This window comes from Halyomorpha halys, unplaced genomic scaffold (assembly GCF_000696795.3).
Source record: "Halyomorpha halys isolate HHAL.00 unplaced genomic scaffold, Hhal_1.1 Scaffold43.1, whole genome shotgun sequence".
NCBI classification, from domain to species: Eukaryota; Metazoa; Arthropoda; class Insecta; order Hemiptera; family Pentatomidae; genus Halyomorpha; species Halyomorpha halys.
Genome location: NW_027106553.1, coordinates 216,200 through 243,062, shown reverse-complemented (window position 1 = coordinate 243,062; position 26,863 = coordinate 216,200). Strand labels below are relative to the sequence as shown.

The following is a 26,863-nucleotide window of genomic DNA, read 5'->3' as shown; positions in this document are numbered from 1 at the left end:
AACAAACGAAAAACGACAGGACTTTTTGAATGCCCTGGTATATACCATGGGGTGCAAGTGGCTATGTTGTGAGTAAGAGGTTTTTTCTTTTTACTGGTACCTGGACCAAATGTATGGTTTAAATTATACAATTTAATTATAATTTAATACTAGTCGATATTGGTGAAGTGAAATTTTGGTTCAGGCATAGGTTGATAAAAATAAAAATCTCTTATTAATTGTCTCTTGTACCTCTTAGCTTCTCGGCCTTTTATATGCCTACATACTTTTGAAGTACTCCAAATTAACAATTTTTGAAAATGCAGGGCTTGTTTATTCTACCTTGGTTCTTATCCACAATACTGCACTGTTGCTGGAAGATATCAGCTACTAACGTGTCATGTTGTTCTAAGTAGAGCAGTGCCTTTTATCAATGACTCAGTTTGATTATGGATTCCAGTCCTGTGTCGTCATCTTCTTAGCCACACTGTTAAATTTTTTTGAAAGCTCTCGGTTTTTTACTTAGCCTGTTGGTAAAAGTTTAATTTGATAGTCTTTGTTCTGATTAGCATTCAATATAACTGTTGAACTCTCATTTTTTAAGCTTTTATTTGATATTATCTTTGTATTGTTATTTTTCAGAATTCTACTGATTACGCTAATGAAGAAATTGTAGATTCAGAATCTAATATGCCAGGTAAATCATTTAATGTGATACATTTTGATTTCTTTTTTTTTATTGACAGTGTTTTAAGACAAAAATAAAATAAATTAATTATAAACTGTTAGGAGATACCTGATATAATGTTATCCTTGTTAATATATTTTTTATTTATTTGAATCAGGCTCGCCTCGATCAGGCTCACCTGAAGACAAAAACTCTGAGCAAGAAGATGATGATATTGAAAATGTCAAATTTGGAAAAGATGGTAAGCCAATAAGTTTCATGTTTTAATGTTTGGAACTATTTCTTATTTGACTAAGTTTCCACTCACACTGTAGGTCTGTCATTATTCGTGAAGGTGCAGAGGTTGTATGAATAAAGGAAGTTTGAATTAAAATTTCCTTTTTCTATTTCTCTTGCACACCTCCACCAAGACTGCCTTGATGAAGACCTGTAAGTGTGGGCTGAAATGTTGGCTATGGTTGAAAATATTTTTTATTGCTTTTCTTGATCACAACTTGGACCATCTCCTTCTAATTAACATACAGTCAATCATCTATTTATAACATATATAATGTATTTTGTCTATCATGCTTAAGGTTTTTTCTTAAACCAAAAGGGAACCAGCAAACCAAGTATCAGTGTCACACTGTATTAAATGATACTTAACCTTGTACCAATCCTCATTTGTTTTCTATTTGCATAACAATCCTCATACTTATGTAGCTTTTGCTATCTTTTGTTATTTCCGAATAATTATCACAAATTCCATATCGAAATGAAAGTGAACTAGTTTATATATATGGAGGATTATCTGAGAATAATGGTTGAAAAGAAAGTTGTAGTTTGTATTAATAAAGGAATTGTGGAGAATATCGTCAATGATGTATTTAGATAATTTAATTGAGACGTTCTGATAAGTGAGAAAAGAATTTAAGTAATATTTTGGTTATTATAGTTCTGATTTTCAGTTACTTAAGCGTTTAAAATAATTTTCTTTTCTAAATATAGGAAAGAAGCATTCGATAGCAACAAGATCAAGAACAGGAGCCATAACTCCAAGAACGTATTCAGCCGATGATATTAAGAAAAAAGGTGATAAAGTTCAAGACATCGGGGATAACAGTCGTTTAACTCGGCTCAAAGCTCATCAAATAGCAACAGGTTCTTTTATTATTATATTATTAATAATTGATTATAAATTAATTGTGCTATTGTTTAATATTTAGTGTTATATATTATATTGTATTTATTCCTGTTATTAATTTTCATTCTTTTTTTATTAATAACTCCTACTATACTTTTCCATTTTTTTTTAATTTAAGAAAGAATATTTGGAGCCATGGTGAAGAAGTGGTTTAGTAAAAAATTTTAAGGTGGATTTTGCAATTTTTAAAAATATTTTGTGAGACTTTGTTGAAATGTTTCAAATAGCTATGTCACCCTACCAGTCCCCATTTTCGATTTAGCCGTTTACTCACCAAGTAGCTGTTGATCAATATGTGGTCCTAATTCATTTTGTCATTAAAATATTAAATTAATATTTATTATTATATAAATATCAATGATATAATATTTTATTCTAGGTTCTAATTCGCTCAATTCCTGAAAATTTCATCAAAATTGAATTAACAGTTCAATCAAATATACCTAAAAGTAAATTTGATTGGAGAAAAACAGATAGGCACCAACCTAAATTTGTTCTTTAATGTCTAAAACATAAAATGCTGATTCAAAGAACATGGGTGAAATTTTTGGCTTAAAGAACATAATTTTTTTTTTTGTTTTAAGGAAGAGTTTTCAATAAAGCTAAAAATATATGTAGTTTGGGTGATTGTTTTTTTTTTTTTTATAACAATTTTTATTGTTTTGTTTTTTTAAACAATGTTAGTTGGATCAGTAGTTTAAAAACATCAGAAATAGTGTTTAAGATGTTAAGTTTTTCTGAATACCAATTTTCAAAAAATTTCGATTAAATCATCCTATTTTGTTTGGAGAAAAAAAAAATCAATAAACCTCAGGGCTCAGGGTTAAATTCATTATAATTAAAATTTTTATTATTTTAAATTAATATGAAACAATTATATGAAAAAGAAATAGTAAAAAAAAAAAATATTTTGTAGTTTTTCAAGATGTATTTTTTATTACATGTTTTTGTCTCAGGATTTGTTTATGTTCTGATGTATAATGCATTCTATATTTTTCGGGCATTCTCTTAAATATGAAAAGTTTCTAATCCCATATGTTTTGGTTTCAAGAGAATCAACTTTAATTTTGTTTGTATATTTATTTTAATGAACTTTTCAATTTTTTGTAGGTACCCATTTGTTCAAGCTTGGAATGGAGAATGGTTACAAAGCGTACAACAACCAGTTCAGTACGAATACCGCTGCGCTAAATAAGCCTCAGAGAAATGAAGAACGTGATAAAAAAAGATATCTTTCTCATAAATTCAGTCTTACCCAGGCATCAGAATTCAAGTGGGCTGGGCCAGTTCATGGTAAGTTACAAGTCTATTGAAACATCATTCATTATTATTAATATTGTATTTTAGTTTTAATTATCAGGAAAACTTTTTATAAAATACCTCTGACTTTTTATTTCATTAATAAAAAATAACTTTGCCTTATTTTAAGTATCACAATTAGGGACTTAACCGACTTTTAGAAGAATGTGATGTCCATGCATTATCTCCAATTTTTGTGTACTCAATTTATATTAGCTTCCTATTTTCATTTTTTCTTTTTTTTATTAAACAATGATATGTTTCCTTTAGAAATAAAAGTTGATTTTCTGAGATCATGGACCTTGTAATAAAGAAAAATAAAAAAAATTAGGGAAATAAGTGGTAGATTCAGCCAAGTTGGGAATTATTTCCCAATAAATCGCACATTTTCTTCATATTCTTGTCCTGTGTTCATATTCCTTCTTGGGATGTGTTGAATAGTTTGTCTTTTTTTTTTTTAAAGATCAGGAATATCCCTTTCTAAACAATGTTTATTTGTTGATTTTATTAGTACATTTAGGCTAAGACATAAATATTTGAGTAAAATATTCTATTTTAGTAAGTAGGTTAATATAAATATAAAATAGTAAGTATAGAATAATATAATTATGAAATGTTAAGTAGAATATTCTGTACTCAGTTATTGTTACTCTGAGAAATTTTTATGCATATCTAGCCTGTACATTTTGTGTATAAGTATGGTTTATAAGATCATGTTCCATTTGCATGTTTTTCTTTATAAATGACTCTTGATTCAATAACTTATTCATTTTAGGCACCAAAACTCAGCTCCTTTCGACCGTCCGGCAAACGATGCTACAGTTAGAAAATGCGATTGCAAGTTCACTTATGCATGTAAATTGGACCCAGTTAAGAAAACACTGGGTAAATGCAGTGGCTTCTTCAAGTACCCCGAGGGACTTCGCTAGAGCGATAATTGTATTGCAAGCGTGCATGAAACCAGCCATTTATGCTCCTGTCTGGCAGGAATCTCTTGGTAAGAATTGATTTTGTTTTATTTTTATTTAGTACAAATATATATTAAAAAAAATTTATACATTTTTTAAGCTGAAGTTTTAATGATAATAAAAACCTATACTATCTTTCATCAGTGATTTATTTTTCCTTTCAGCGTCCTCAGGTATACTACAATATCAGCTCACTTAAATTAAATTAAGCAATTAATTCTATTGAGTCTAAACATTAAGGAAAAAAATAAATATTGGTGAAAGATAGTGCAGCTTAGTTATTTCAAATATTTATCCTATTCATAAAGTTATGCATTAAGTGAGATGTGATAGTTTTACTTCTTCATTAAAATACCATTTTATATATTTCGAGTACTACTTTTAGTCATAATATTACAAAACACTTTGCTCATTTATACTCATTATATATTTTTATTGTTTTTGTTTTTTTTAATAATTTTAGGCCATATAAGACTACAAAGAATTACTGCAAATGAAAGAGAAGAGAGAAAAAGAATTGAGAAAAAAGAAAAAAAAGAGAGAGAGGAGGAAGAGGAGAGAAATCGCCTTCTAAATTTTGTTAAATATACGCTCGGCCTAAAACATCAAGTTAGTTTTCAAAATATGTTTGTTACTCATCTTCTATTTCTATTTTAATTATTCTAACTGTAGTTATAATTATTGTAGTTAGATAATGTTTAAAGTAACAGATTAATATTAAAAACTCTATTTTAAACACAGTTTGCACTTGTGTGTCTTTTAGATATTTTATCAGAATTCGAATGTATTTATATACTCTTTCTTATCTGTTGACTAAGATGGAGTGTGCACGGTTTCCCCTCACCGATTTTTTTAAAGATAATTCAACATAGAAAAAAAAAAAAGAATCGACATGTACCAAACTGTTACATCCAATGGCTTCTAGGAACCAAAAAAAAAAAATCCCTGACATTGCTTATTTTATTTCTCAATTTTAGAAAGTGATATCAATATTGTTCTACTAAAACTTTTCTTTCCTATTGTAGATTACAAGAAAAATACTAGAAATAATAGTTTTTTTAATCAAATAAATTAAATAAATGTCTAAATAACATAAGTAAACTGGTCTTTTAGATTTTTTTTTTTACACCAAAAGTAATTACAGATTTTGATTATATAATAAATAAAAGAGATAAAGCAACCTCTATTGTTAAATTTATTTAACCATATTAACCTAAAAATTTTGATAGGTTTGGAAGCAGAAAGGAGAGGAGTATCGTTTACACGGTCAATGGGGCTGGCAATGGCTCTCTGCCGTTCGTAATTACAAGTATCTCGACTGCAGAACCGTTGGTCTCAGAGCTGGTCCGCAGAAGTACATGGTTCAAGTCAAAGGTAAAGTCATAGTTCATTTGATTACCCTTCTTATGTTTTGAATTTATCAATTTTGTTTAATTTCTTATCATTAATAAAATTGTAACTCTGTTTTTAGATGATCAAGGCATAAAAATACTTGCAGTAGAACCTTCCATCTATAAATATCTGATGACAAAGAAAGAATTGAAAAATTCTGAAGATAAAACAAGCATTAATGCACTTTCAGATATTGTTAATATTAGTAAGTTGATAAAACTTTTTAAAAATATTTATTTATAAGTCCGTAAAATAAATAATTTGTGTTGAGGTATCCTTACTCATTCAATCAGAATGATAGTAAAACTGTGAAAGTGTAGCAATAAAACTGATGTATTACCGAGAAAATTTGATTTGATACAATTTATTCTTACTGGTTAATGCTGAAATAATGGTCATATAACCCTTCTGTTTATTAAAAGTTGTATAATAATCTTGTATAATTAATTAAGTGTCAATCGGACTGAATTTAACATTCGTGATTGAATCAATCTGGCTTATGAATGATGACTATCACTGTGACTGACCGTTTAGGGGTATCTTTTTTAGTTACAGTAAAAATAAAAGTTACATCATAAGAAGCAAGTATCTCCATTTTTCCTTAGTGTTCAAGATAACAAAGTTAAAGTTTACACCTTAAAATTACACTTAATATTTATAATTCAACAGCAATTTTGATCATTTTAATTTTGTTTTTCTCTTATTTTGACTTAACTCTCATTGCTCAATTAAAAAAAAAATCGAGTTACTCTATAGTCTTCATATGTTTTGGACTCTATTCCTTATTTCCATTTCATTTTATATTTATGGAGTCATTTTCTTACAGGTTTATGTTCTCTGTTGTCATAAATGTAAAAAATGATTCATTATGACTGATCAGTCTTTTAACCATGGTTACAATATCTGATAAGAAATATCAGGTTGTAAAATAAGTTCGTAGTGTTTTTTACTAGTGATTTCAATAAAAACTAATAAAAACTAAATTCAGATTCTTGTAAATATTTTTAATGAATTATATATGATCCATTTTGATTTATTACATGTTGCTATCTTTCAGGTAATTTTTTAATTCTGTCCTCCCAGAACTTCTCAGATTTTTGCACAATGAACTCCTCTATGTGCGTTTTGCAGTCCTCGAGCGAATTAAAGTGTTTCCTGCTTAGAGAGTTTTGAAGGCCCCGAAATAAGAAAAAATCTGTTGGGGCAAGGTCTGGTGAATAGGGTGGGTGGGGGATCACATCCCAGCCAAACTCAATAATTTTTGCCCGGTCTGCAAAGACACGTGAGGACAGGCATTGTCGTGATGGAAAACTATCCCTTTCGATTAGCCAATGCTGGACACTTTTGTTCAACTGCTACCTTTAATTGTTCCAACTGGGCACAGTATATTGCAGAATTAATGGTCTGGTTGGGCGAGTGGAGCTCAAAATAATGGACACCTTTCCTATTCCACCAGATGTACAGGATATCCTTTTTTGGATGTAATCCTACTTTTGGAGTCATTAACAGCAGGTCACTTCGTTTTCCCCAGGAATTTTTCCTCACAATATTATTGTACATGACCTACTTTTCATCTCCAGTTATCAACCTCTTTAAAAATGGATCATTAACGCTGTCAGGAGGGAATCGCTAATGGATATCCAATCCAATAAATTCTTTTCCGTCAAATTGTGAGGAACCCCCCTATATCACTTCGAGAAACATCCCACAGCCCCCAAATGATTTAAGACACTTGTATGAGATATGTTAAGCGTTTCTGTGATATCCCGTGTCGTAGAGTGAGGGTTGTCTGTGAGCAATGCTTGAATTTGGTCATCAACAACAGTTGAAAGACAACCTGAGCACTTTGCATCTTCAAAGACAAAATTTCCAGTTCTGAACTGAGAAAACCACTTATAGACGGTGATTTATCCTAAGGTATCATCACCATACACACTGCAAATTTTGTTAACCGTCTGTGCAGTAGATGTTCCTTTTCGGAAATAAAGGAATTTTTTTCTCTTCCATTTTGAGCAAGCAAAATACCACTTAAAGATAAGGAATCTCGGTTGAAAGTGATGCATAAAAGCATCTTAACTAATCACTTTTTAGAGTATGTAAACATTATTGACCAAGTAAACATGATTTTATAAACACAGAGAGGATTAAATTGAGATAATGAAAAACGCTAAGAATTTATTTTACAACCCAATACATTGCTAAGGTTATAAGAATCACGGGATCGGAAGTATTCATGGTTTGTTATATCAGAGTACATTATAAATGATACCCAGTGTATTTACTAGCTTTATATTAGAGATTAGATAATTTACATTTTGAAATTAAAAATTAACCATTTTCACTTTAAAACTCACCATGCCTCAGTTTATTATATGTACATTTAAAACTTTTATGATGCGAGGGTTTATGGTGTAATATTTAAGTCACTAGGCTGGAGAGCAGAGGGTTAAATTATGATAATAGCGTCGCATTCCAAAATACCACTTTATATATTTACTTTTTATTATTTTTATGTTGTATATGTCAGTATTTTGATATTTTTCTAGAGGTAGTATATAACTCATTGCTTCATCTTGAAAACTTCCCCAAAATATATTAATATAGATGAATAATTAATTTCATATCCATTAATTAAATATACCTTAATCATGTACATTGTATTTTTAATTTGATTTCATTTTTAATTAAACATAAATAAAATTTAATAATAAGCAAACATATTTTTTTGTTTTATTCAAGGTTTTTACAGAAATCTCAAAGTTTTCCCACCTATAACGAAATTCGAAGAAATCAATATTACCAAAGCTTTAACCACTCCTGGACGTTTACATTATCCCAAAATAGCTAAAAAATCAAAACTGGATGAATTTCTTGGGAGACGTACACATCTTAAATTACTCGAAGAACGGCAGTTAATTCAGGTGAGTCTTTTTATTTAATATAATGTCACCATAATATTTCAAAGAATATATACCTCATAGGGTATGTAGAAAATAATAATAGAAATAGAATTACCTTAGAATAAATGCTATGTTATTATTATTGTTTTGTATATTTTAGGCTACTAATGTGAGTAAGGGATCAACTCCATCAGGAGTGATCGGTAAAGATTTAAGGAGCGTTCTTACTGCTATCGGAAGGAGAGTCGCAACAATAAAAAATCAGTACTCTATATTAAATAAGCAATGCAAAATGTATCGTTGCTATGTTAAGGATTGTGATGGACAAGCAAGTACCTCATGCTATTCACCAGTTTGTATACAAAGAACTGCGTTGCGTAAAGAGTTGTTAACTCTACTTCGGAAAGCCAACACAGCAAGAAGTAACAATATACTTACTCCACATTCCAATGGTAATGTTTTAATTTATTTTATATTAAATTTAAAATATTTATTGAGTTAGTGCTACCATCTTGCAAGCTATTTATTTTTTATTTATATATTTTTTTTTTAGTTTAAAGCTTCTAATGTAGAATGAAAGTTTTTTTTTTTTAATTAAAATTTATATTTAGTCATCTGAATTTTTACTGTTTGTTTTTTATAGAAGTTCCTTTTAAATCTTACTTTAAACAAGGCTAGAAATTTCTTAAATCTTAAGAAAAATGGCCCCAAAATAGAATATGATCTGATTATTTTACTGAATAGGTTAAATTTATATTAAATTTTGAATTATTTCCCACTGAATTTTGATTATTTGTGTTTATTCTATTACAGATAAAACAGAGTTAAAAAATTCTGATTCCGTTGTGGAAGAGAAGAAAATGAGTGGTGCGGAAACGTTAAGAGCCGTTTTAGAAGGAAAAATGGAAGATACTAAACCAGTAATCAAAACGGAACCGCCTGATGATAGTGAAGTGGACGTTACCAGTATACCGGCAGAGAACGAAGTTGTTGTAAAAACTGAAAATTGTGCTGAAAATGATGACAAAAAAGGAATCGTTGGTGTCAAGCTTGAGGCAGAAGAAGTAAATATGGAAGTTTGTAATGAAGTGGAAATTGGTACGACTGAGGAAGAAGTGAAAACCGAAGAGAAGGCCAACAATTGTTTGGATATGGTATCATCAAGGTATTTAACTTTTCTTTTTTATCTTTTGTATCTAATGAAAATGAAACTTTACTATTTGGCTGTTTAATCAGAGATAAGGTTATATAATTATTTGTTTGGTGATTATGTTTTATTGGTTAACTTAGAGTTGTAATAAAAAATTTCATAAAATGGGAATTTAATCATATTTTTGGCATGAGAACACAAGTGGTACCATGAGTTTATTGAGTCATGGTTCATATCTCCTAAATATTCTGAGAATAATTGATATATGGCTTACAAAAGATAGTCCTTACCGAACAGGCGGTACAACTGTTGTGATTAGAAATTCCCATTGGAATGTGAAAAATAAATGCTAGGTTAATCTTAATTTCTTAAACCTGCTAAGATTGATGAACAACGTAAAGTCACAACATTTTTTAATTTAATAAAGTACTGTTCTTGTTATTAATAACCTATATAACCAATCTAGTACAAGAATTGATTTCATATAAAAAAATTGTAAAGACTAAATTAGTATAGAGATCACTTCTGTATATATTGAGCTGTAGCAAACTTTGTTCCTAATTCTGTTAATTTTAATCAAAATAAAGAGAAAAAATATATATTATTTTGCTTTTTATTTACTGGTTGCTGAGGAGATTAATAATAAAAAATAGTTTGATCTAGTTGTAAATGTTTTCATTCTATGAATTGGCTGTGATATAACTGAAACTATTTTAATTTTTGGATTATAATAAGTGGTTTAAGCCAATTCTTATTTTTGGCCACTTTTTCAATCTTGTTCATTTTAACTAATTTATTTTTCAAACACTGCTCTACTTGTTATTAGTAACTGTTTTAAAAGTAAGATGAGGCCGGTCTAACTCTAGAATTTAGAGCAGGGAAAAGAAGCGAACTTATATACCATATATTTTGTATATGGAGCTAATTTATAAATCTATGGAGGGACTACAGAGAAAAAATATTTATAAATCAACCACAAAAATTTGTTTTCAGTTGCAGGGCGGAAGTTAATAAAATAAAATAAAATTGAAAATAATTGTCTATTTTTAAAATACTTGTTAATTTAACCCACTGCCTCTGTATAAAAGGTTATCATGTGATAAAATTATCCAGAAACCATTAAAAAAAAATATTATTTGGACAAATTCTTTTACCTCCTGTTAATCTACAATAGTACCAAAAATATTAATTAATTAAATTAAAAAAATTAAATCATCTTAACAGTAATTGCTTTCACAACATATTATTTTTATCAGTTAATTTGTTATCACTTTCATTAGTTATTATTCTGTAGTGAATTGATTACTACTGCCTGGATATTATTAATTTACAAGTTCATTATTAATTACATTGTCAAAAAATATATCTTTTATTGGTTAATTAATAGATGTGTTTAAGAATATAATCTAATATATTCTTCTTTATCAGTTCATTTTTTACTACTATGTCATTTAATATCTTTTTTTTAATGATGAGAGATAGTTGAACATGGTTGAGTGAGTCATATTTCAACTTATTTGTGTTATATTTTGACCGCACCCCCCCCCCCCCCCCCCCCCCCCCCCCCCCCCTCAACCATCTTCTCATATTATTTTTTTTTATTTATCTTTAACTTCGTTACTGTTTTTATGGATATTTTATGTTCATTTGCCTATAAATATGAGATGTTCTTTTATACTTCTAAGTTTATATCCGTTTTATTTATATAACAATTAGTTATATTACATTCATTTACACTATACTCTTGTATTAGCTTTATCTTTTGTTTTTATTTTAGCTCTGAAGAAGTCTTACAATGTGGGTCAAAACATTAGCCATGGACAAATTATTGTCACTATTTCTTAATTGTTTTTCCTGACCATCTCCTAATTCATATATCATCTATGTATTAAAAACAAAAAAAATAAAATGAACTTGATTGGTTTTGGAATTCAGTGTATTATTTTTCTATAACGTGAATAATTATTTTGAGTTATAAAATACCAAAAATGTCAAGAGTCCTGTATTATTGTTTATATAGTTGTGTAGTGTGCTTTCAATTCTGGCTTCGTTCTAGCATCAATCACTTTTCTAAAGAGTATTGGTTCTCAGTTTGGGATACTTCTATCATAACTTTTCATCCTGTCTGTATACTTTAAATTTTTTTTCTGTATTGTCCATCCTTCATTGTAAACATCTTCTGAAAGCACCTTTTTCGGAATACATTTGTCTAAAGACATCTGCAATTTCCCCACTAATTTTGATGGCAGTTGCAACACCATATTATGTAGAATAATGCCCATTTATATGATCTTATTATTTTCTGTTCTGATGCTGCTCGGGTTGGCGAAACATTGATTAATTAATTATTTACTGCAGTTTGAGAGGGTGAAAGTTTTGATTTAGTATCTTTCTCTAATATCTTACAAATCCTCATGCTTTTACACGTACATGTACCGATATAGTCTATAAAACTAATAAAATTCAAAGCCATATTAAATCTAATGAAATTATTGTACTGCTTACCTCTAAATAATATAAGTATAATTGGTCTGGAAGATTTAAGTTGTGTTCTAAGTCTTAAAAGTTAATTCCCCATTTCAAAGCAATTTATTGTCAGTTTTTTAAAATACTTGTTTTTAAATATAACCGTGATCTTGCTCCTTGTTTTAGTTGCAACTGAATGATTAAACTTTATTTAATATTTATAAATTGAAAAAATTGATCAATAGATTAAGAGAGATAAGAAGCATTCATAACTATGTACTCATATTTTAATTTTTTAAAAATTTCCCAACTTATTTTTACTTTTGATATTATTTTTTATTTTTTTATAAAATGAATTCTTGGTCTTAGGTGATGATGTTACCGGCTACTTGCTTAGGATTTCCCATGCTTCTTTTCTCGCTATAATACCTAGTGAAGAAAAATCTATCCACTAAGCCTTTATTTAAGTGTTAATAGTTTCTCGTTGACAGCGCTGGTAATAATATTAAACTATTCTTTTTAGTGTCATGAGGCGAAGAAGATTGGAGAAAATTAACAAAATTTCTGATATACATGGAATTTTTGAAATTCCCTGGGAGCGATAGATGGTAAAGATATTGTGCTTCAAACAAAAGGCTCATTCATATTAATATAAATTATTAATACCGTGATTATAGATATATATAGTTCATTATATAATGCCGTGATTCTAGATGTATATAAAGTTCATTCTAATACCGTGATTATAGATATATATAGTTCATTATATAATGCCGTGATTCTAGATGTATATAAAGTTCATTCTAATACCGTGATTATAGATATATATAGTTCATTCTAAGTTGTGCTTCCTTTTTTTATAGATTTTAAAAAAAAAAATTTGATTTTATTCTGTATATATAAGATCGTTAATATGGACTGATTGGTATGCTCTATAGCATTTTAATATTCTTCAACAGCTGTTTCATTTACCTGTTAAATTATCAGGATCGATTGGCTGTTAAATGGTGATTAGTTGACTGTTAATTTTTAACCATCGTTTCAGCAGCCATATAGTTTTACAAGCTGCTATTTAGTTGACGTTACCTGCTATAGCTGTTTCATTGAACAGCCACAATGGAGTTTTAAACCTATAATTATAATAACAATTACCATTTAGTTTAACTTGTATTTTAACAATAATATTTATTTCAATTTTCCATTTAAACTGACCTTAATAGTCTTTAACAATACACTTATTGAGATTATATATTTTACGTTATTTAGGTAAAATATAATTTTAAAAGTAGCATCAGATAGCTGCCCTTATTGGGGTTTTGGTAGTGCATTTGTTTACATACACCTCCATATATCCTTTTTATATTTCCGATTCACTTGTTAACATGATTAAGACATGGTAGAAAATAACATATTAATTCCGGCTGTGCTAATACGGGAAGAGTATCAGATGAAGATTTGCGTAGTGCTTTATCAGTAAGATGGGCTGACCTCATTTTGCTTTCAAACAGGCTTAGTTTCATTGTTTCTCCGCTCCCCCTTCTCCCTCTCCTCAGATATTTGAAATAGGACTCAATGAATGTCATTTTGTTGTCAAAACTCTGACAGTTGATAATACAAATGAATATATGATCTGACATTATTACTTTGTTTATACTTGCCTCGGCGAAGATCTTCATAAAAAAATGTTTTTGTATTCAAGTAGTTGTCTTTCTTTCTGCAAGATAAACCATATGGGCACTTTTTATAAAGAATGATTATTTGATGAAATAATCTCAATCAAATAACTGTTTGTGTTTATTTATTGAAATAATTATTCATTTAAATAAAGCAATTTCTGAAATAACATGTAAAGTCCATGAATGATGGAGAAAAACAAAATTACAGCGAAATATACTGTAACTGTCATTGCCATTGCCTATGTATAAACTATATGCTGATGGCCATCGTGCAGCATTAACTGTCATCATTTGATGAAATAATTACTTTGTGTGTTAGCTGTACAACGAAATCTACTTATATAGAGTTTTGCTGGGATGTAGACCAAGTGAAGGGGATTGTGCACCTAGGTTACTCCTCATCTTCAATATATTACACCCTCACCATCTGGTTCTGTGTCTCCTGCGTCCAGCAGCTCCTCTTCTTCAATATATTACACTCTCACCATCTGGTTCTGTGTCTCCTGCGTCTGACAGCTCTTCTTATTCAATATATTATGCCCTCTCCGTCTGATTCTGTGTCTCTTGCATCTGGCAGCTCCTCTTCTTAAATATATAACGCCCTCACCGTCTGGTTTTGTGTCTCCTGCGTCTGGCAGCTCCTCTTATACAATATATTATGCCCTCACCGTCTGGTTCTGTGTCTCCTGCGTCCAGCAGCTCCTCTTCTTCCAAGGTTGAAGTAAAGGCTACTATTGAGCTTTTACTTTAATTACAACATCAAGATTTTCTTTGAGAAAAACCACTAATAAAGTTCTATCTCTCACTTTTTGTGGTACTTAAACCTTTGGCTATATCGAACAATCCTATTGTGTACTGCCAAGTAGGAATCTGGCATCACCAGTGACCTTGTACAACCATTCCAGTCTAAGTCCTCTTCTCTATTCCACCCTTTGAGATAGCAACCTCTTTGGTGGAGCCTTCTGTTCTGTTCTTGCCATTTATGCCTGCTTGTCCACCTTTTATATTTACTGCATATAGTCAAAGTTTCCATAGGGTTCATAAGGATATTAATGTTTCTTCAATCATAATCCTCTTATACTTGTTCCTAAATCTTCTCAATCCTTCTGTTATAATAAAATAGTAAACATACTTTTTACTAATTGCAATTATAATAACTTCACCTATTTTTAAACTATTGTAGCGTTTTCAATTTAAGGTCTACATATATAGTTTTGTCTATTTCAGTTGTATCGGACTTTGAGGTTATCATTGATAGTTTTGTCCATTTCAGTTGTATCGGAATTTGTGTCATGAAGAACAAATAATTTAGTGTTCAAAATTCACTACAGAAACTTAATTCTGGCAGTAGTATTATTTCTTTATATATAAAAGCAAATTTCAAATAAAACATTTGTATTAATTAATAAAAATTATTCCATGTTAACTCATTTTGTTGTGTAAAACTTGAATTGATATATCATCACAATTATCTTGATAAAATATTGGCTGTAACAATAATTAGTTTTTGTTTTTATTATCAGGATAAATCTGATCATTTATATTAATCTGATGATCAGAATTGCCTTACCTACAATTCGTGATATTATTTGAGCCCATCCTTCTTGAATTAAGCTTTGGTAATATCGAGTCGTATCGTTGTCATGTGGAGTGATGATTTGAGTCTTGGTCTGTGGTACAAAATATATGGTGCGTCTGATCAGTTGTAAATTATCTTGTCATAAAAATAATTAAATATATATACGGTTTCTGTATATTTTTCAAGATGGCCACCTGGTACGAGAAATATGTTTTTAAGAGAATAATTAGAAGTAATAAGTAAAAAAAAAGAAAAATTATCATTTCTATCAATAAATTTAAGAGTTTGGGAAAAATTTTTGTTTTGTAATCATTTTTATTTATTTAAAAAAAATATATATTACTTTAATGTTTTCTTAGTGAAATAAAGACAGAGGATGGACCAAATTCAAATACTACTATCAAGGCTGAACCAGGTGTGACACCAACCCCTAACAATTTAATAAAACCAAAAGAGGAAGAAAATAACCGAATTTATTCTTCTTCTTGCACCAAAGGAAAGGTAACAAAATTAATTATTACATTTTTTTTTTTATATTATCTATATCTGAAATATATAGTAAGGGAACCTCAACAATTTTGAACCTAAAAAAATACGTCATTCAAGATCTCTTGAGTTTAAAAATAACCACAGCAAAATGATCTGGGTGTTTCTATGTTCATGTATCAACAGCCTAGGTCAGAAGCGATCAAGTGTATCAAACTAAAATCATATATTAAAGGTGGATATAGGCATGGTCAACTTTTTCGCTTAGATCGACTCACCGGAAGTGCCACTTTATATTATTGATTGTATACAACGTTCTGAATCAGGCAATTTAATATCCATGCTCCAACGAACACGGCTGTAACATCCGTATCCTTATTAAAATAGATAGGGTTTAAATAATAAATTTTTAAAATGGATTTTGCTGAAATATACCTTTAATTGTTAATTTGAAATAAAAATATATATACATACATACATACACATTTACAGATAGTTATATATACATTACTAAAAGATAGTTAAGTCAAAATGTCAATTGAATGTGTTAATTTCTTATTAATACAATTGTTGTGTTCTTGATTTTTTTGACTTTCGGGCCTCACATCTTAATTGATGATATGTATATAATTCTTTTATTTTATATATAAACCTTAATAGAAACCTCTATGTAACATACATAATTATTTTTCCTGCTAGTGTTTGTTATCTATTGGTTTCAGTTTTATGTTGTAAAAAGAAATATGACCACATAAATTGTATAATGCCTAATTGTTGTATGTATTCATGAGAATAAACTTTCAGGTGTACTTAAAAAAAGTTGTCGTAAATACTGATAAAAAGAAGAAACGTACACAAGTGAAATATCCAAAATGCTCAACGTTTTATACCAAGAGCAAGAAGAAGAGTATTTTGATACTTCCGCAGCACGAACTCTCCAAATTAGCAAGGTTAGGTGGTAAAATTGCAGTTAGTGGTTTTAATCACTTGGCCAAGGTAAATGTATGTACTTTTTTATTAAAATTTCTGGATTATGAATTTGTTTGTCCATCAGCTATAAATTTAATGTTATGTTCAGGCGAATCCCCAAGCTTGGCCATACCCTTGCTCGAGGCCTACATTCAAGACTTGTTGGTTATTCAGGACAATTAGTTTCAAGAATTTAGCAGCTGCTGGTTTACAATTAAGGACAGTTTGGGCATGTCTGAAATGGGATGATATGCAGGTAATTATCTTCTTTTTTTTTTTAAATTGCTATCTTCATGAAGAACCTTCCATTAATTGTTTTATCTTATTTATTTAAAATAAATAAATCATTTTATCATAGGTGAAGCCGCCTTCAAGTGATGGCAAACACCAAGTTACTACAGAAACTGAAATCATGACTACTGAGATTCTTAAGCACCGTCAACTTGGAAATTTTCTTGAAAGAACTGAGTACCTTCTTCGTAAAGTTGTGATTCCATTAGAAGTTCCTAAAACAGTGAGAGGTTTGTTTGTTTTACATTTATATAGTTTATCTTCTGTGACATTAATAGCAAAAATTCTTATTTATTCTAAAAATTCTCCAGGACATATTGTTACTTTGAAGTACTAATATTATTGAAGTGTTCTCTCTATAAAGGTTCTGACTTCTAACTAAGATTTCTTCAAGCTTTTCCGATATTGAAAAATATAAGTCTTATACCAAATTAAGATATTTTCTGTTTTGGTTCATAAGAGCCTTGTTAATGATTAAGGACTGATTCATTGCTACCTTAACATTTCAGATTCAGTCAAACAGACCCTCTTTATGCTGAAAAATTGTTTTGTTAAATTTTACTTTTAAAATATTGTTAGAAGGAGCCTTATAATTAAAACAAATTTGATCTTTAAACCTCACATTAAAAAAAAAAAAAAAAAAATTTCACCTATTCAACTTATGCCAGTTCTTAAAGAATACTTTTCTTAAGGTTACCTTCAAATGCACATCTTTAGCTCCCTTTAATTTTTATAAATGCTTCTTTACCTTTTCCTTTGTTAAGAAAGCATTAATTCCTAAGGAATTCCTTTAAATAAAATGAGCACTTATTAAACAATAATTTTGTCAAGGGGAACTAAATGTATGCACTTAAGGAAACCTTGTATGTAAGGTGCTCCTTAGAAATATGACCCTCTGATGGTGTAAGATTGGATGAATGATTTGTCAATTACGACGCTCTGACATACCAAATATGGAATTTATGGTATGAAATATGAAATTTTATTAGGATTTTTCGCCCAAGCAATGGGTTAACTTAATCTAAATTTTGTTTGGCTTCCTTCCAGATTGTCTCGTTCAGATATGTCTTACAAGGATTCTTCCATTTCTTTTTCCAGTGTTTCCCTTTGTCTGCTTCATCCTTTTCTATCATCTATTTTCAATAAGTGTACCACCCTTGGTAATCATTAAGTTTTTCTTTTTAAATGACCAAATTACTTCAGGATTTTTTCCTCAATTTTTCCATGCTTTTTTCAACATCTTTTCTCTTATTATTACATTTCTTATTTTTAATTTTGGGTATTCCTGCCACTTGATGCCAGTATTCCATTTCTGAAGGTAGTTTTGGTCCACGTTTTATTTTGTGCTTCACAATGCTCTAATAAATCTGGAATATAAAGCTAATTTGAACTAAGGAAGTTAAGAAATAAATATTGTTTTGTGAGATTAAATAAGTTGTTTGACCAAGGATGGCAGAAAACTGACGATGGTAGGAAGGATAGATTCGTTTATAATCAGGAAATTGAGACAAAGATTTATTATTTAGAACAATGAAACAAATATCTGGTATCGAGGTCTAGTTTACGTTGCATTGATTGAACTGTTGGAAAAGATAGATATAGTTAAGAATTATCTGAATAGTATAGTGATAATTTAAAATAGCAATGTATTAGTTTGTTAATGGAGCTTTTTTTTTCTAATATTTTTAGAGGTGCAATCCATAAGGACAGGTTTGCGTAAAAGAAAAAGGGAAGAAGCTCCACAGAACACAGAACCTCAAGTCACTGAAGAATGGGTTGATGAATCAAAGCTAGAACTTTGGGAAATTAAGTTGTATGGCGAGAGGTAATATGCAAAAGTTTTTGTTTTTATTATTGATTTATCTGTTATTTAATTGTTATTCCATTATTGTTGCTAATAAACAAATATTATTTCTGTAATTAATTAATTGAAAAATGTCATGGTGAAATGAAGAAATAACTTTGAACCATACAGGTTTTTAAAAATATTTTGTATAATGTTAATATGGATTTACTGTCATGACATTACTGACGTCTTAGAGGCAGTGAAGAATTGAATTAAAACCCTTTGGGAATAAAAATAAATAATTATTTTCAGTCTCTGGTTCAACTTGCTTTTATATCTTGTTTATTTCGTCTTTATGAAGAACTGCAATATGAGTCTGTATGTAGGCTATATATGGTCAGTATGAGCCTGTATGGTCAAAACAAATTATCTTTCAATATGTAGGCTATGTATGGTCAAAACAAATTATTTTCCAATATGTAGGCTATTCATGGTCAAAACAAATTATCTTCCTATATGATTTTTTATTAATGTTGTATTTACGTATCCTCACATCTTACACATCCAAGATGTTGTCGTTTCTTTTAATGATGGGACTGTATCATGTTTTATTTATGTAATATAATTTTTAGTGTTGTAGCTCATAGATTAGAATTTTTTTTTATGGTTCAGTTTCTTAATAAGTTTAATTACTTTGTAAGTAATAAGGTTTAATTTAAACTGATTTGTACTTTTGTTGCCTTAGGCTGGAAAGAGCTGCTGTCCAGCAAACTATGGCTCGTACAAGAAGTGCTACTGGAAACCTTCCCAAAGATAAGGAGCCTAAAGTAAATGTTGAGGATATGAAAGAAAAATTAGAAGCCCAATTGAAAATGCAGCGAGCTGCTCATCAACAACGCAAGAATCAAGCCGCAGCTGCTTCATCCAGTTCTTCGGATTCAAAACCAACGCAGCATGTCATCAAATTGGTCCCGAATGCGAGTGGTAATTGTCTTGTGTTATCTTACCTAAATTATATATTTAAGTGTTTTTCCTACGTTTGTGTTGTACTAACGTTTTCCCCTCTTCTTACCTGTTATTTACACCTTTTATTTTACACTGAGAAAATAAATTAACTTTTATTATTAATTTGATATATTTGCCTAGGTGGGGTAGAAACCTATAAAGTAGTAACAAAGGTTGCTATTCCTCCTTCACCTGCGACGACTGCCAAGAGTACCCTCACCTCTTTGCTCACCAGCACGACTGCGGGTGGTGTTAACAAAACATTTGGAACTCGGCGGATAATCATGACTAAAAGTATGTGTTTTACCTGAATTTTTTATTATCAATATTATTTTATAGGAAAGGAATTTGGTTGGTCGTAAATTTGCAATAAAAATACAAGTACATATATAGTAATAAATAAATAAATTAAACTCTATTGGACATTGTCTTAATAATTAACTTTCTAAATTGAGAAAATTATAATATTTTATAATGAAAAATTTTCATATATTTAATTTTATTTGGTTGTGTGGCAGCTTCAGGGTTTTTCTATAATAGTCTAATAACAAAATTTAAACTGCACACACTGTATTTTTTTAGGTAGATAGATATATATAAATATATTAACTTAAATATATAAATACATATATTAATTAAGATATATATAAATATATTAACATATTAAAAAAAGTAGAAGTTGAAATAGAAAAATTTTATTAATAAAATTAAGTAGAGATGAAACATGTAAGAGGTTATTGGATCCAATATTTGATACATCTGAAACATATTTATATTTCATGGATTGTAAAAGATGTTTACTGAATAAAGTAATTATTAATGTATTATATTATTATATTTTATATACATATAAAAACATGCAGTGCACGCAGTTTTAATTTTGTTATCAGACTTTTAAAGAAATTAAAAGCTGAAGATGACTTGCATATTGCTGAAACAGTATATCTTGAGATAATACTTTTTAATTAATTTTTTTACAGTTTATATATATTTTATAATTCAATCAATTGCATTTTTGTCCAAAACAGATGTAGATGGGACAACTAGAGTGGTAACAGGACCTACGAGTATCCTTCCGAAGGGGTCGACAACTCAGGTCCAAGCTTCTCAGCAATCTCTCATTAAAATCCCCACAACCGGTTGGTGAAATCCATTTATTAATTTAATATTATGTTAATATTCCTATTCCAAAGTTGAAATATTTTATTCTCTTTTATTTAAATTACTTTGAAATATGAAAACAAATTTTTCCATTTCTAACGCGGTCACTTTATTGCAGTTTTCTATCTGTAATACGTTAGGAGGCACAAAGATATACCTTAATGTTTTAGTTTTTATTAGTTACTGGAAACTGTGAAAACAAACAAAGACAATGCATTTGTTATATATTGAGAAAGTGGAGCTCTTAGTTACTACTTTGAGATTTTTTCAACCTTCCCTACAGCATTTTAGGCAAGTTTGACACTGGCTGGGTACTGTCGACCATCACTTGTAAATTTTAACCTTTCCAGAATCCTCAACTTTTACTGTAATATATTCATTAAAAACAAGGCTTACCTTATAATGTGTAACATTTAAGAAATTTTGGCCATAAGGTTTATGATAACAGTTTTAGACATTCATTAAAAAAATGGTTCTTCATGATTGATATTAATAATTAATCAAAATCTTGGCTATCCTCTGTATGATTGTATCTATTTCATAGTATTGTACCTTTGTATGATCATGCTTGTATTATTATTTTTTTCATGTGGATGTATTTCTTTTTCAGTTCCCACTCAGCAAAGAGTTCAGATATCCAAAGGCCCAGATGGAAAGCTACAAGTCAAAGGATTGATGCCAGGTAAAAAAGGCAAAACAATTTAGAAAATCTGTTTAAATTTATCCTTTTATCATTGTAATGGACAAATTTTGTGGGGTAAAGTTTTAGTACCCTATCTGTTTCACTATTGTATTAGGTAATCAGTCTATTTAAAAATATGGATTAGTATTCAACACTTTATATTAAAATTAATTTAACAGTTTGAAATTTGTTTATTTTAGCAATTTTACTTAAGGATTTTAGCAAATAAATCAGCATTATTAATAATGTAATTATTTATAGAAAACATTTAATATTTAATTTACAATTTTATTTTAAATTACCAAATTTTCAAACAATGAAGTGTATAATATTACTATTTTATTTTTTTAATTTATTTATTCAGATGACAGCTATATCATTTGGTGCCAAATTAACATACAGAAATGATGAACATTAATGAAATTTGAGTTATTTACACTTTTGATTATTAGGGTGCTGTAGAGGCTGCTACAATTTTTAAGCTAGAACAGTACAACAGTATGAACAACTAAATACCAAATACTAAAATTAAAATAAAATAATTGTAAGAACTTATGAAGTGGATAATTATAATGCAATTTTACAATTAATAAATTAATTGTAACGAGCTAATGGATTTGTAATAAGTATGGAGTGAACTTGATTAAAAATAAGAATACATTATGAAATAAATAATAAATATAATATACTTCATACAATAATATATTCAATATATCTTTGATGCGCAGTCATAAGAGGTTATATCACTTTTTGAGCATTTGGAGATTATGTCGTATTATAGTACCAAATCAGAGCTACCGGTTAGTATTAAGGTCCTTATGCTGCAGATAGACTAACTACTATATTGTTTAATAAAAATATTAATAATTTGATTTTACATAATGTTTTGAACTTTGTTTTTGCTCTCATGAAAAATTCATATTTTCGACTTGAGCCCTTATGACCACGCATCAAAGATATAACATGATATCTAATTTAAAGGATGCAAAAAAAAGAATGGAACATTAAAACTAATGATTGTATTTATAGCAGTTCCCGTCCTAATTTTCCCTTATTTTGAGTTTTAAAATTATTTTCTATTCATTAGGCCAGCAATTGGTGCAGATGCCGGACGGCAAGCTGCACGTACTACATACAGCTTCTACCCCAGTTACTACCGCTGTATCAACTGCTACAACCGTAGCTACTACCTCCACATCTCAGCAAGCTGTTGTCATGAAAACTCCAATTAATAGCAAAGTGGCTGCAAATAAGCAGGTTATTATTGTTATGAAAAAATCTATTATTTTATATTTTTTAGCATTTCATATTGATCAATATTCAGAAATTGCCAGTATTAGTCTTTTTTTGTTATCTATTCAAAATAACTTAGGAGGAATTTTTTTTTTCTTCGTCGGCCCAAGACTCCCGTTGGAGTCCTACACTGTGAAGGAGGAAGTTGATTTTAAATGTAATTATGAAGAATTATATATACAATGCCTCATCAATGACATTGATCCTGTAATAGGCAACTCTAATATCACATATTAAAATTAATGAAAGGAGGCCTGCCATTGAATAGTTAGAATCTCAAAAATGTCCATTTCTGATCTCTCATATTGATTTGTATCTCTATTAACCCACTAATGCTGGGTTCATAAAGATGAGGACTTCGGCAGTTTTGCTCATTATTAAATGAAATTGAGTCTATTACACCTTCATATTTGACTGTTAATCCAAGTTTTCATTAAAAATAAAGAACTAAATTGCCAAAATATATTTAACGTCTGTGTTGTCCTATAGTGAGATATGTAATTGATGTTTCATATTTTAATCTTAAAGTAAAAAAACACTTACTGAGTACTCCATTGAGCTATATTTTCCTTTTTTTTTCTAATCTTAAAATTTTGTTTAGATTTTAAAACAAGATATTATTTCATACTTACAGGTTGTAATAAAACAGGTCAACTCCCCTACAGTTGTCCAGAAAGTGAACAGTGGGAATACAGTCGTCGTTCAAGGAGGTCAAGTTCTCTCTTCAGGGCAGATCGTTGTACCAGCTAACAATGCACAGGTATCAAGATAGTATCTTATTATTATAGTTCTCGGTGGCAGTGTTAAGGCACCACCTTAGCAACATTGTGGCAAACCCCTGTAATGAATCTCTAACTTCTTTTGGTTAGGGCTGTAGGATAATCATCCTGAATGCCCAAAAATGCCCGGATAGAAGTAATGGGAGAAAAAATAGATTTTTAATTGGGTTTTACATTTATCTCAAATCAATGTTTCATCCCTTAACTTCAATAATTGGTATCCGTACTATTTACTCTTATGTTCCCTCTTATCTAAGGGACCATTTATTAATACTACTGTAATAACCCACTTCTGTGAGTTATTCTTTTTACTTCATTTTAGTGTCATCTATTCATTTGGAACATTTTTAAATTTAGGAATTATTAATGAAAAATTGTTTCATCTTGTATTTTAAAATAAAATATAAAGAAAACTTTGTTTTTGAAAAAAATAAAACAAAGCAAAATTCATAAGCTTTGTATCATTATACAATACAATATAATAACGTGCATGTATCCTAATGTTTTCTGCAAGAAACAACCTTTCTTCAACCCGTTTATTTTCTTCTTAATAGAGTACTCCTTTCTGCTTTCTCATTGGTGGGTTGTAGTTGTTTTATAGTTTTTAAGACGTTATTTATATTTTTGAAATAAAAATTTCTTGCATTATACAAGAAATCAAACATCTTATATTCTGATAATTATAGTTTAGTCACCGCAATACTCTGTTGTCAGACTGGTATCATATTCTTCTTTATTAAAAATATCTAAATTAATCAGTCTCCTTATTATATTTTTATTTATTTATTTATTTAATATCTATTTTCAGGTTGTCAATAACCAAATAGTTGTAAATAATGCGAATTTGGCACAGCAGTTAGCGTCAGGTAAAGCAACGCTTGCAACCCTCAATGGGCAACAAGTCCTCATCAGGACTGGCCCAGGGAACCTTCTCATTAAGTCTCCGACGCCAGGCCAAGCTCTAGTCACCTCTACTGCAGCTACTCCTCCAGCAAGGATAGTTCAGGTTTGAAGCTATATCAATTTTAAAAATTTCTATTTTCTATTTGATTAATTAATCTAATTTGTTGGATAGAAATTATTTTTATAACCCTCTTTCAACAAGGTAAAAACCCTAGGGCACAGTCAGAAAGGTTAGTTGTATTTTACCAAACTCTGCAGTAAATTAAATTTAAATTTTTGGTCAAAAGATATTATAAATAAATGTTATTTATGTAAAATAATGATGTATTAGAAGTTGAGTTGCTTTGTCTTCCAATAGAAGTACCCCTATCTGAACGTCTTTTGTTATTGCAGCTTGAAACAGAGGTGGCATTAAATAGGGGAGAATATGTACAAGATGTTATGCCCTGAGTTTTATTACATAAGTACACTCATATGGAGTTATCTGACCAGTTTTTGATCTTGAAGGTCGTTTGTGGTTGAGGGAGTTAAGGCCTCATCTTAGCAACCTCATAACTGCAGTGATCCTATCGAATGAAAACTTGACCCTCCCACTCAGGATAGAATAGGTTGGTTACCTGCAGAATAATCCTCCCCTCCCCATACATCAGAAATGACCAAATAGAGGGTAAACATAATGAAAGTGCTTTGTTCTTCAATATATTGATGGATTCATGACCACGAAAAACTTCACTAAACCTTAGATTAAGTGTTTATTTTATTCTTTTTGGCATTGTAGTGAAATATGCTTTGTTTTTTATCCCCTGAAAACAAGTATTATGTGGACCTGGCCATGTTTGTAACTAAACTACTCAACTATCTCAATAACCTTTCCTTTTAGAAATCTTTTCGTAACTGATATAAATGTATTTTTGTAATGAAATAAATGTAAAACTTGGATTTTTAAATCAAATTGAACATTCATGGATTTAAATGGATGATTCTCATTGCACTTTCTTTAAGTACTCAACAACAAATTTTTATAGCTTTAAAAATATTCATTATAAACTGGTTTACACAGTTACGACTTATGGTATATATAATTTTTTTTTTTCAGACTGGAGGAGTTGGGACTCCTGTTAAGGCTGGAGATGAAGCTGGGCAGCAGACAGAATCTGCTGCTACTCCGACTCCTGCTGAACAGGCTGCTCCTCCTCCGCTAAGGAAGACAATGTCCGAAGAACAGGTTAGTTCATCAAGTTTATGTAATGATATTTTTTAAAATAAATAAAATCCATAATCTAATGGATTTTGTTTAAAATATAGAATTATAATTATATGTAAAACAAAAGAAATTGTTTGTAATGTTGTAACCTTTATTTTCCTGGCATACATACAGATCAATTTTACGTACATTAGTTAAATAATGATATATTTGCATTTTTATTTTATTGAACTCTTCTTTTCCTAGGATTTTTTTTTTTAAATCATACTTTTATGGTTTGACATAATGTTTATTTAAAAAAAATAATTAAAAAGATTTATTATTATTTTAGGAAAGCGCACTATTGGCCGGACAACCACCTGGAACTATCATAAAGTGCATCACAGCTCAAGTCATACAAACGCCTCAGGGCCCACGAATCGTTCTCCAAGGATTGACTGGGTCTAATTTTTCACAACAGCAGCTGGCTGTTATACAGCAGCAAGTGAAACAGCAGTTGTTGAAAGGTATTTGCTTTTAATAGTTTTGTAAACAAATTATCTAGGCAGAATTATGATAGCTTGGAACATCAATCCCAGAGTGAGTTCGGATTTGATTCCCATTTGAATCTGTTGGTGCATATTTTGTGGTGATTCCCACGAATGAATATACTACTGCTCTGGTTAGAGTTGGATAGTAGCCTTTAGGTAGCATGAAGAGCAAGCAATACTGAATTAAAATAATTGTAGAATATATTAATGTTCATCGTATGTCCCTATTTAAAATGTTAAGAGGGATTTTGAATAAGAAAGAGTGACAAGCAGAGATCCAATGGGTCGAAACAGTAGGTTGGGGATGGGAAACCCAGAGAAGTAGAGGAATGCACACATTTTCCACCTAGGCAGAAGGGCGGAGACGCTCTTTGTTAATCCTAGAACACTGATGTGAGTAAATTTTACTTGCAGCTATAAAAAAATATTCATAATTAGCATTTAGCCAGCTCTAGGGCTCTAGTGATCATGTACCAGTTGTGGAAATACTGCCT

At 29.7% G+C, this 26,863-nt stretch overlaps 1 protein-coding gene across 1 annotated transcript in view; it reads left to right on the top strand.

Annotated features, from left to right (window-relative positions):
• The window catches only part of E(bx) (nucleosome-remodeling factor subunit NURF301 E(bx)), a 48,086-nt gene that overhangs the window by 8,904 nt on the left and 12,319 nt on the right, over positions 1 to 26,863 (top strand). The window contains exons 6-30 of the mRNA XM_014433078.3: positions 622 to 676; positions 825 to 908; positions 1,655 to 1,807; positions 2,961 to 3,143; positions 3,925 to 4,146; positions 4,581 to 4,726; positions 5,347 to 5,491; positions 5,589 to 5,714; positions 8,249 to 8,430; positions 8,570 to 8,861; positions 9,223 to 9,574; positions 15,640 to 15,781; positions 16,571 to 16,768; positions 16,845 to 16,991; positions 17,094 to 17,256; positions 18,716 to 18,851; positions 19,558 to 19,796; positions 19,959 to 20,111; positions 20,846 to 20,956; positions 21,589 to 21,660; positions 22,748 to 22,917; positions 23,588 to 23,713; positions 24,541 to 24,738; positions 25,732 to 25,860; positions 26,171 to 26,345. Coding sequence (XP_014288564.1) covers positions 622 to 676; positions 825 to 908; positions 1,655 to 1,807; positions 2,961 to 3,143; positions 3,925 to 4,146; positions 4,581 to 4,726; positions 5,347 to 5,491; positions 5,589 to 5,714; positions 8,249 to 8,430; positions 8,570 to 8,861; positions 9,223 to 9,574; positions 15,640 to 15,781; positions 16,571 to 16,768; positions 16,845 to 16,991; positions 17,094 to 17,256; positions 18,716 to 18,851; positions 19,558 to 19,796; positions 19,959 to 20,111; positions 20,846 to 20,956; positions 21,589 to 21,660; positions 22,748 to 22,917; positions 23,588 to 23,713; positions 24,541 to 24,738; positions 25,732 to 25,860; positions 26,171 to 26,345 — 4,099 coding nt within the window. The remainder of the gene's footprint in view (positions 1 to 621; positions 677 to 824; positions 909 to 1,654; positions 1,808 to 2,960; positions 3,144 to 3,924; positions 4,147 to 4,580; positions 4,727 to 5,346; positions 5,492 to 5,588; positions 5,715 to 8,248; positions 8,431 to 8,569; positions 8,862 to 9,222; positions 9,575 to 15,639; positions 15,782 to 16,570; positions 16,769 to 16,844; positions 16,992 to 17,093; positions 17,257 to 18,715; positions 18,852 to 19,557; positions 19,797 to 19,958; positions 20,112 to 20,845; positions 20,957 to 21,588; positions 21,661 to 22,747; positions 22,918 to 23,587; positions 23,714 to 24,540; positions 24,739 to 25,731; positions 25,861 to 26,170; positions 26,346 to 26,863) is intronic.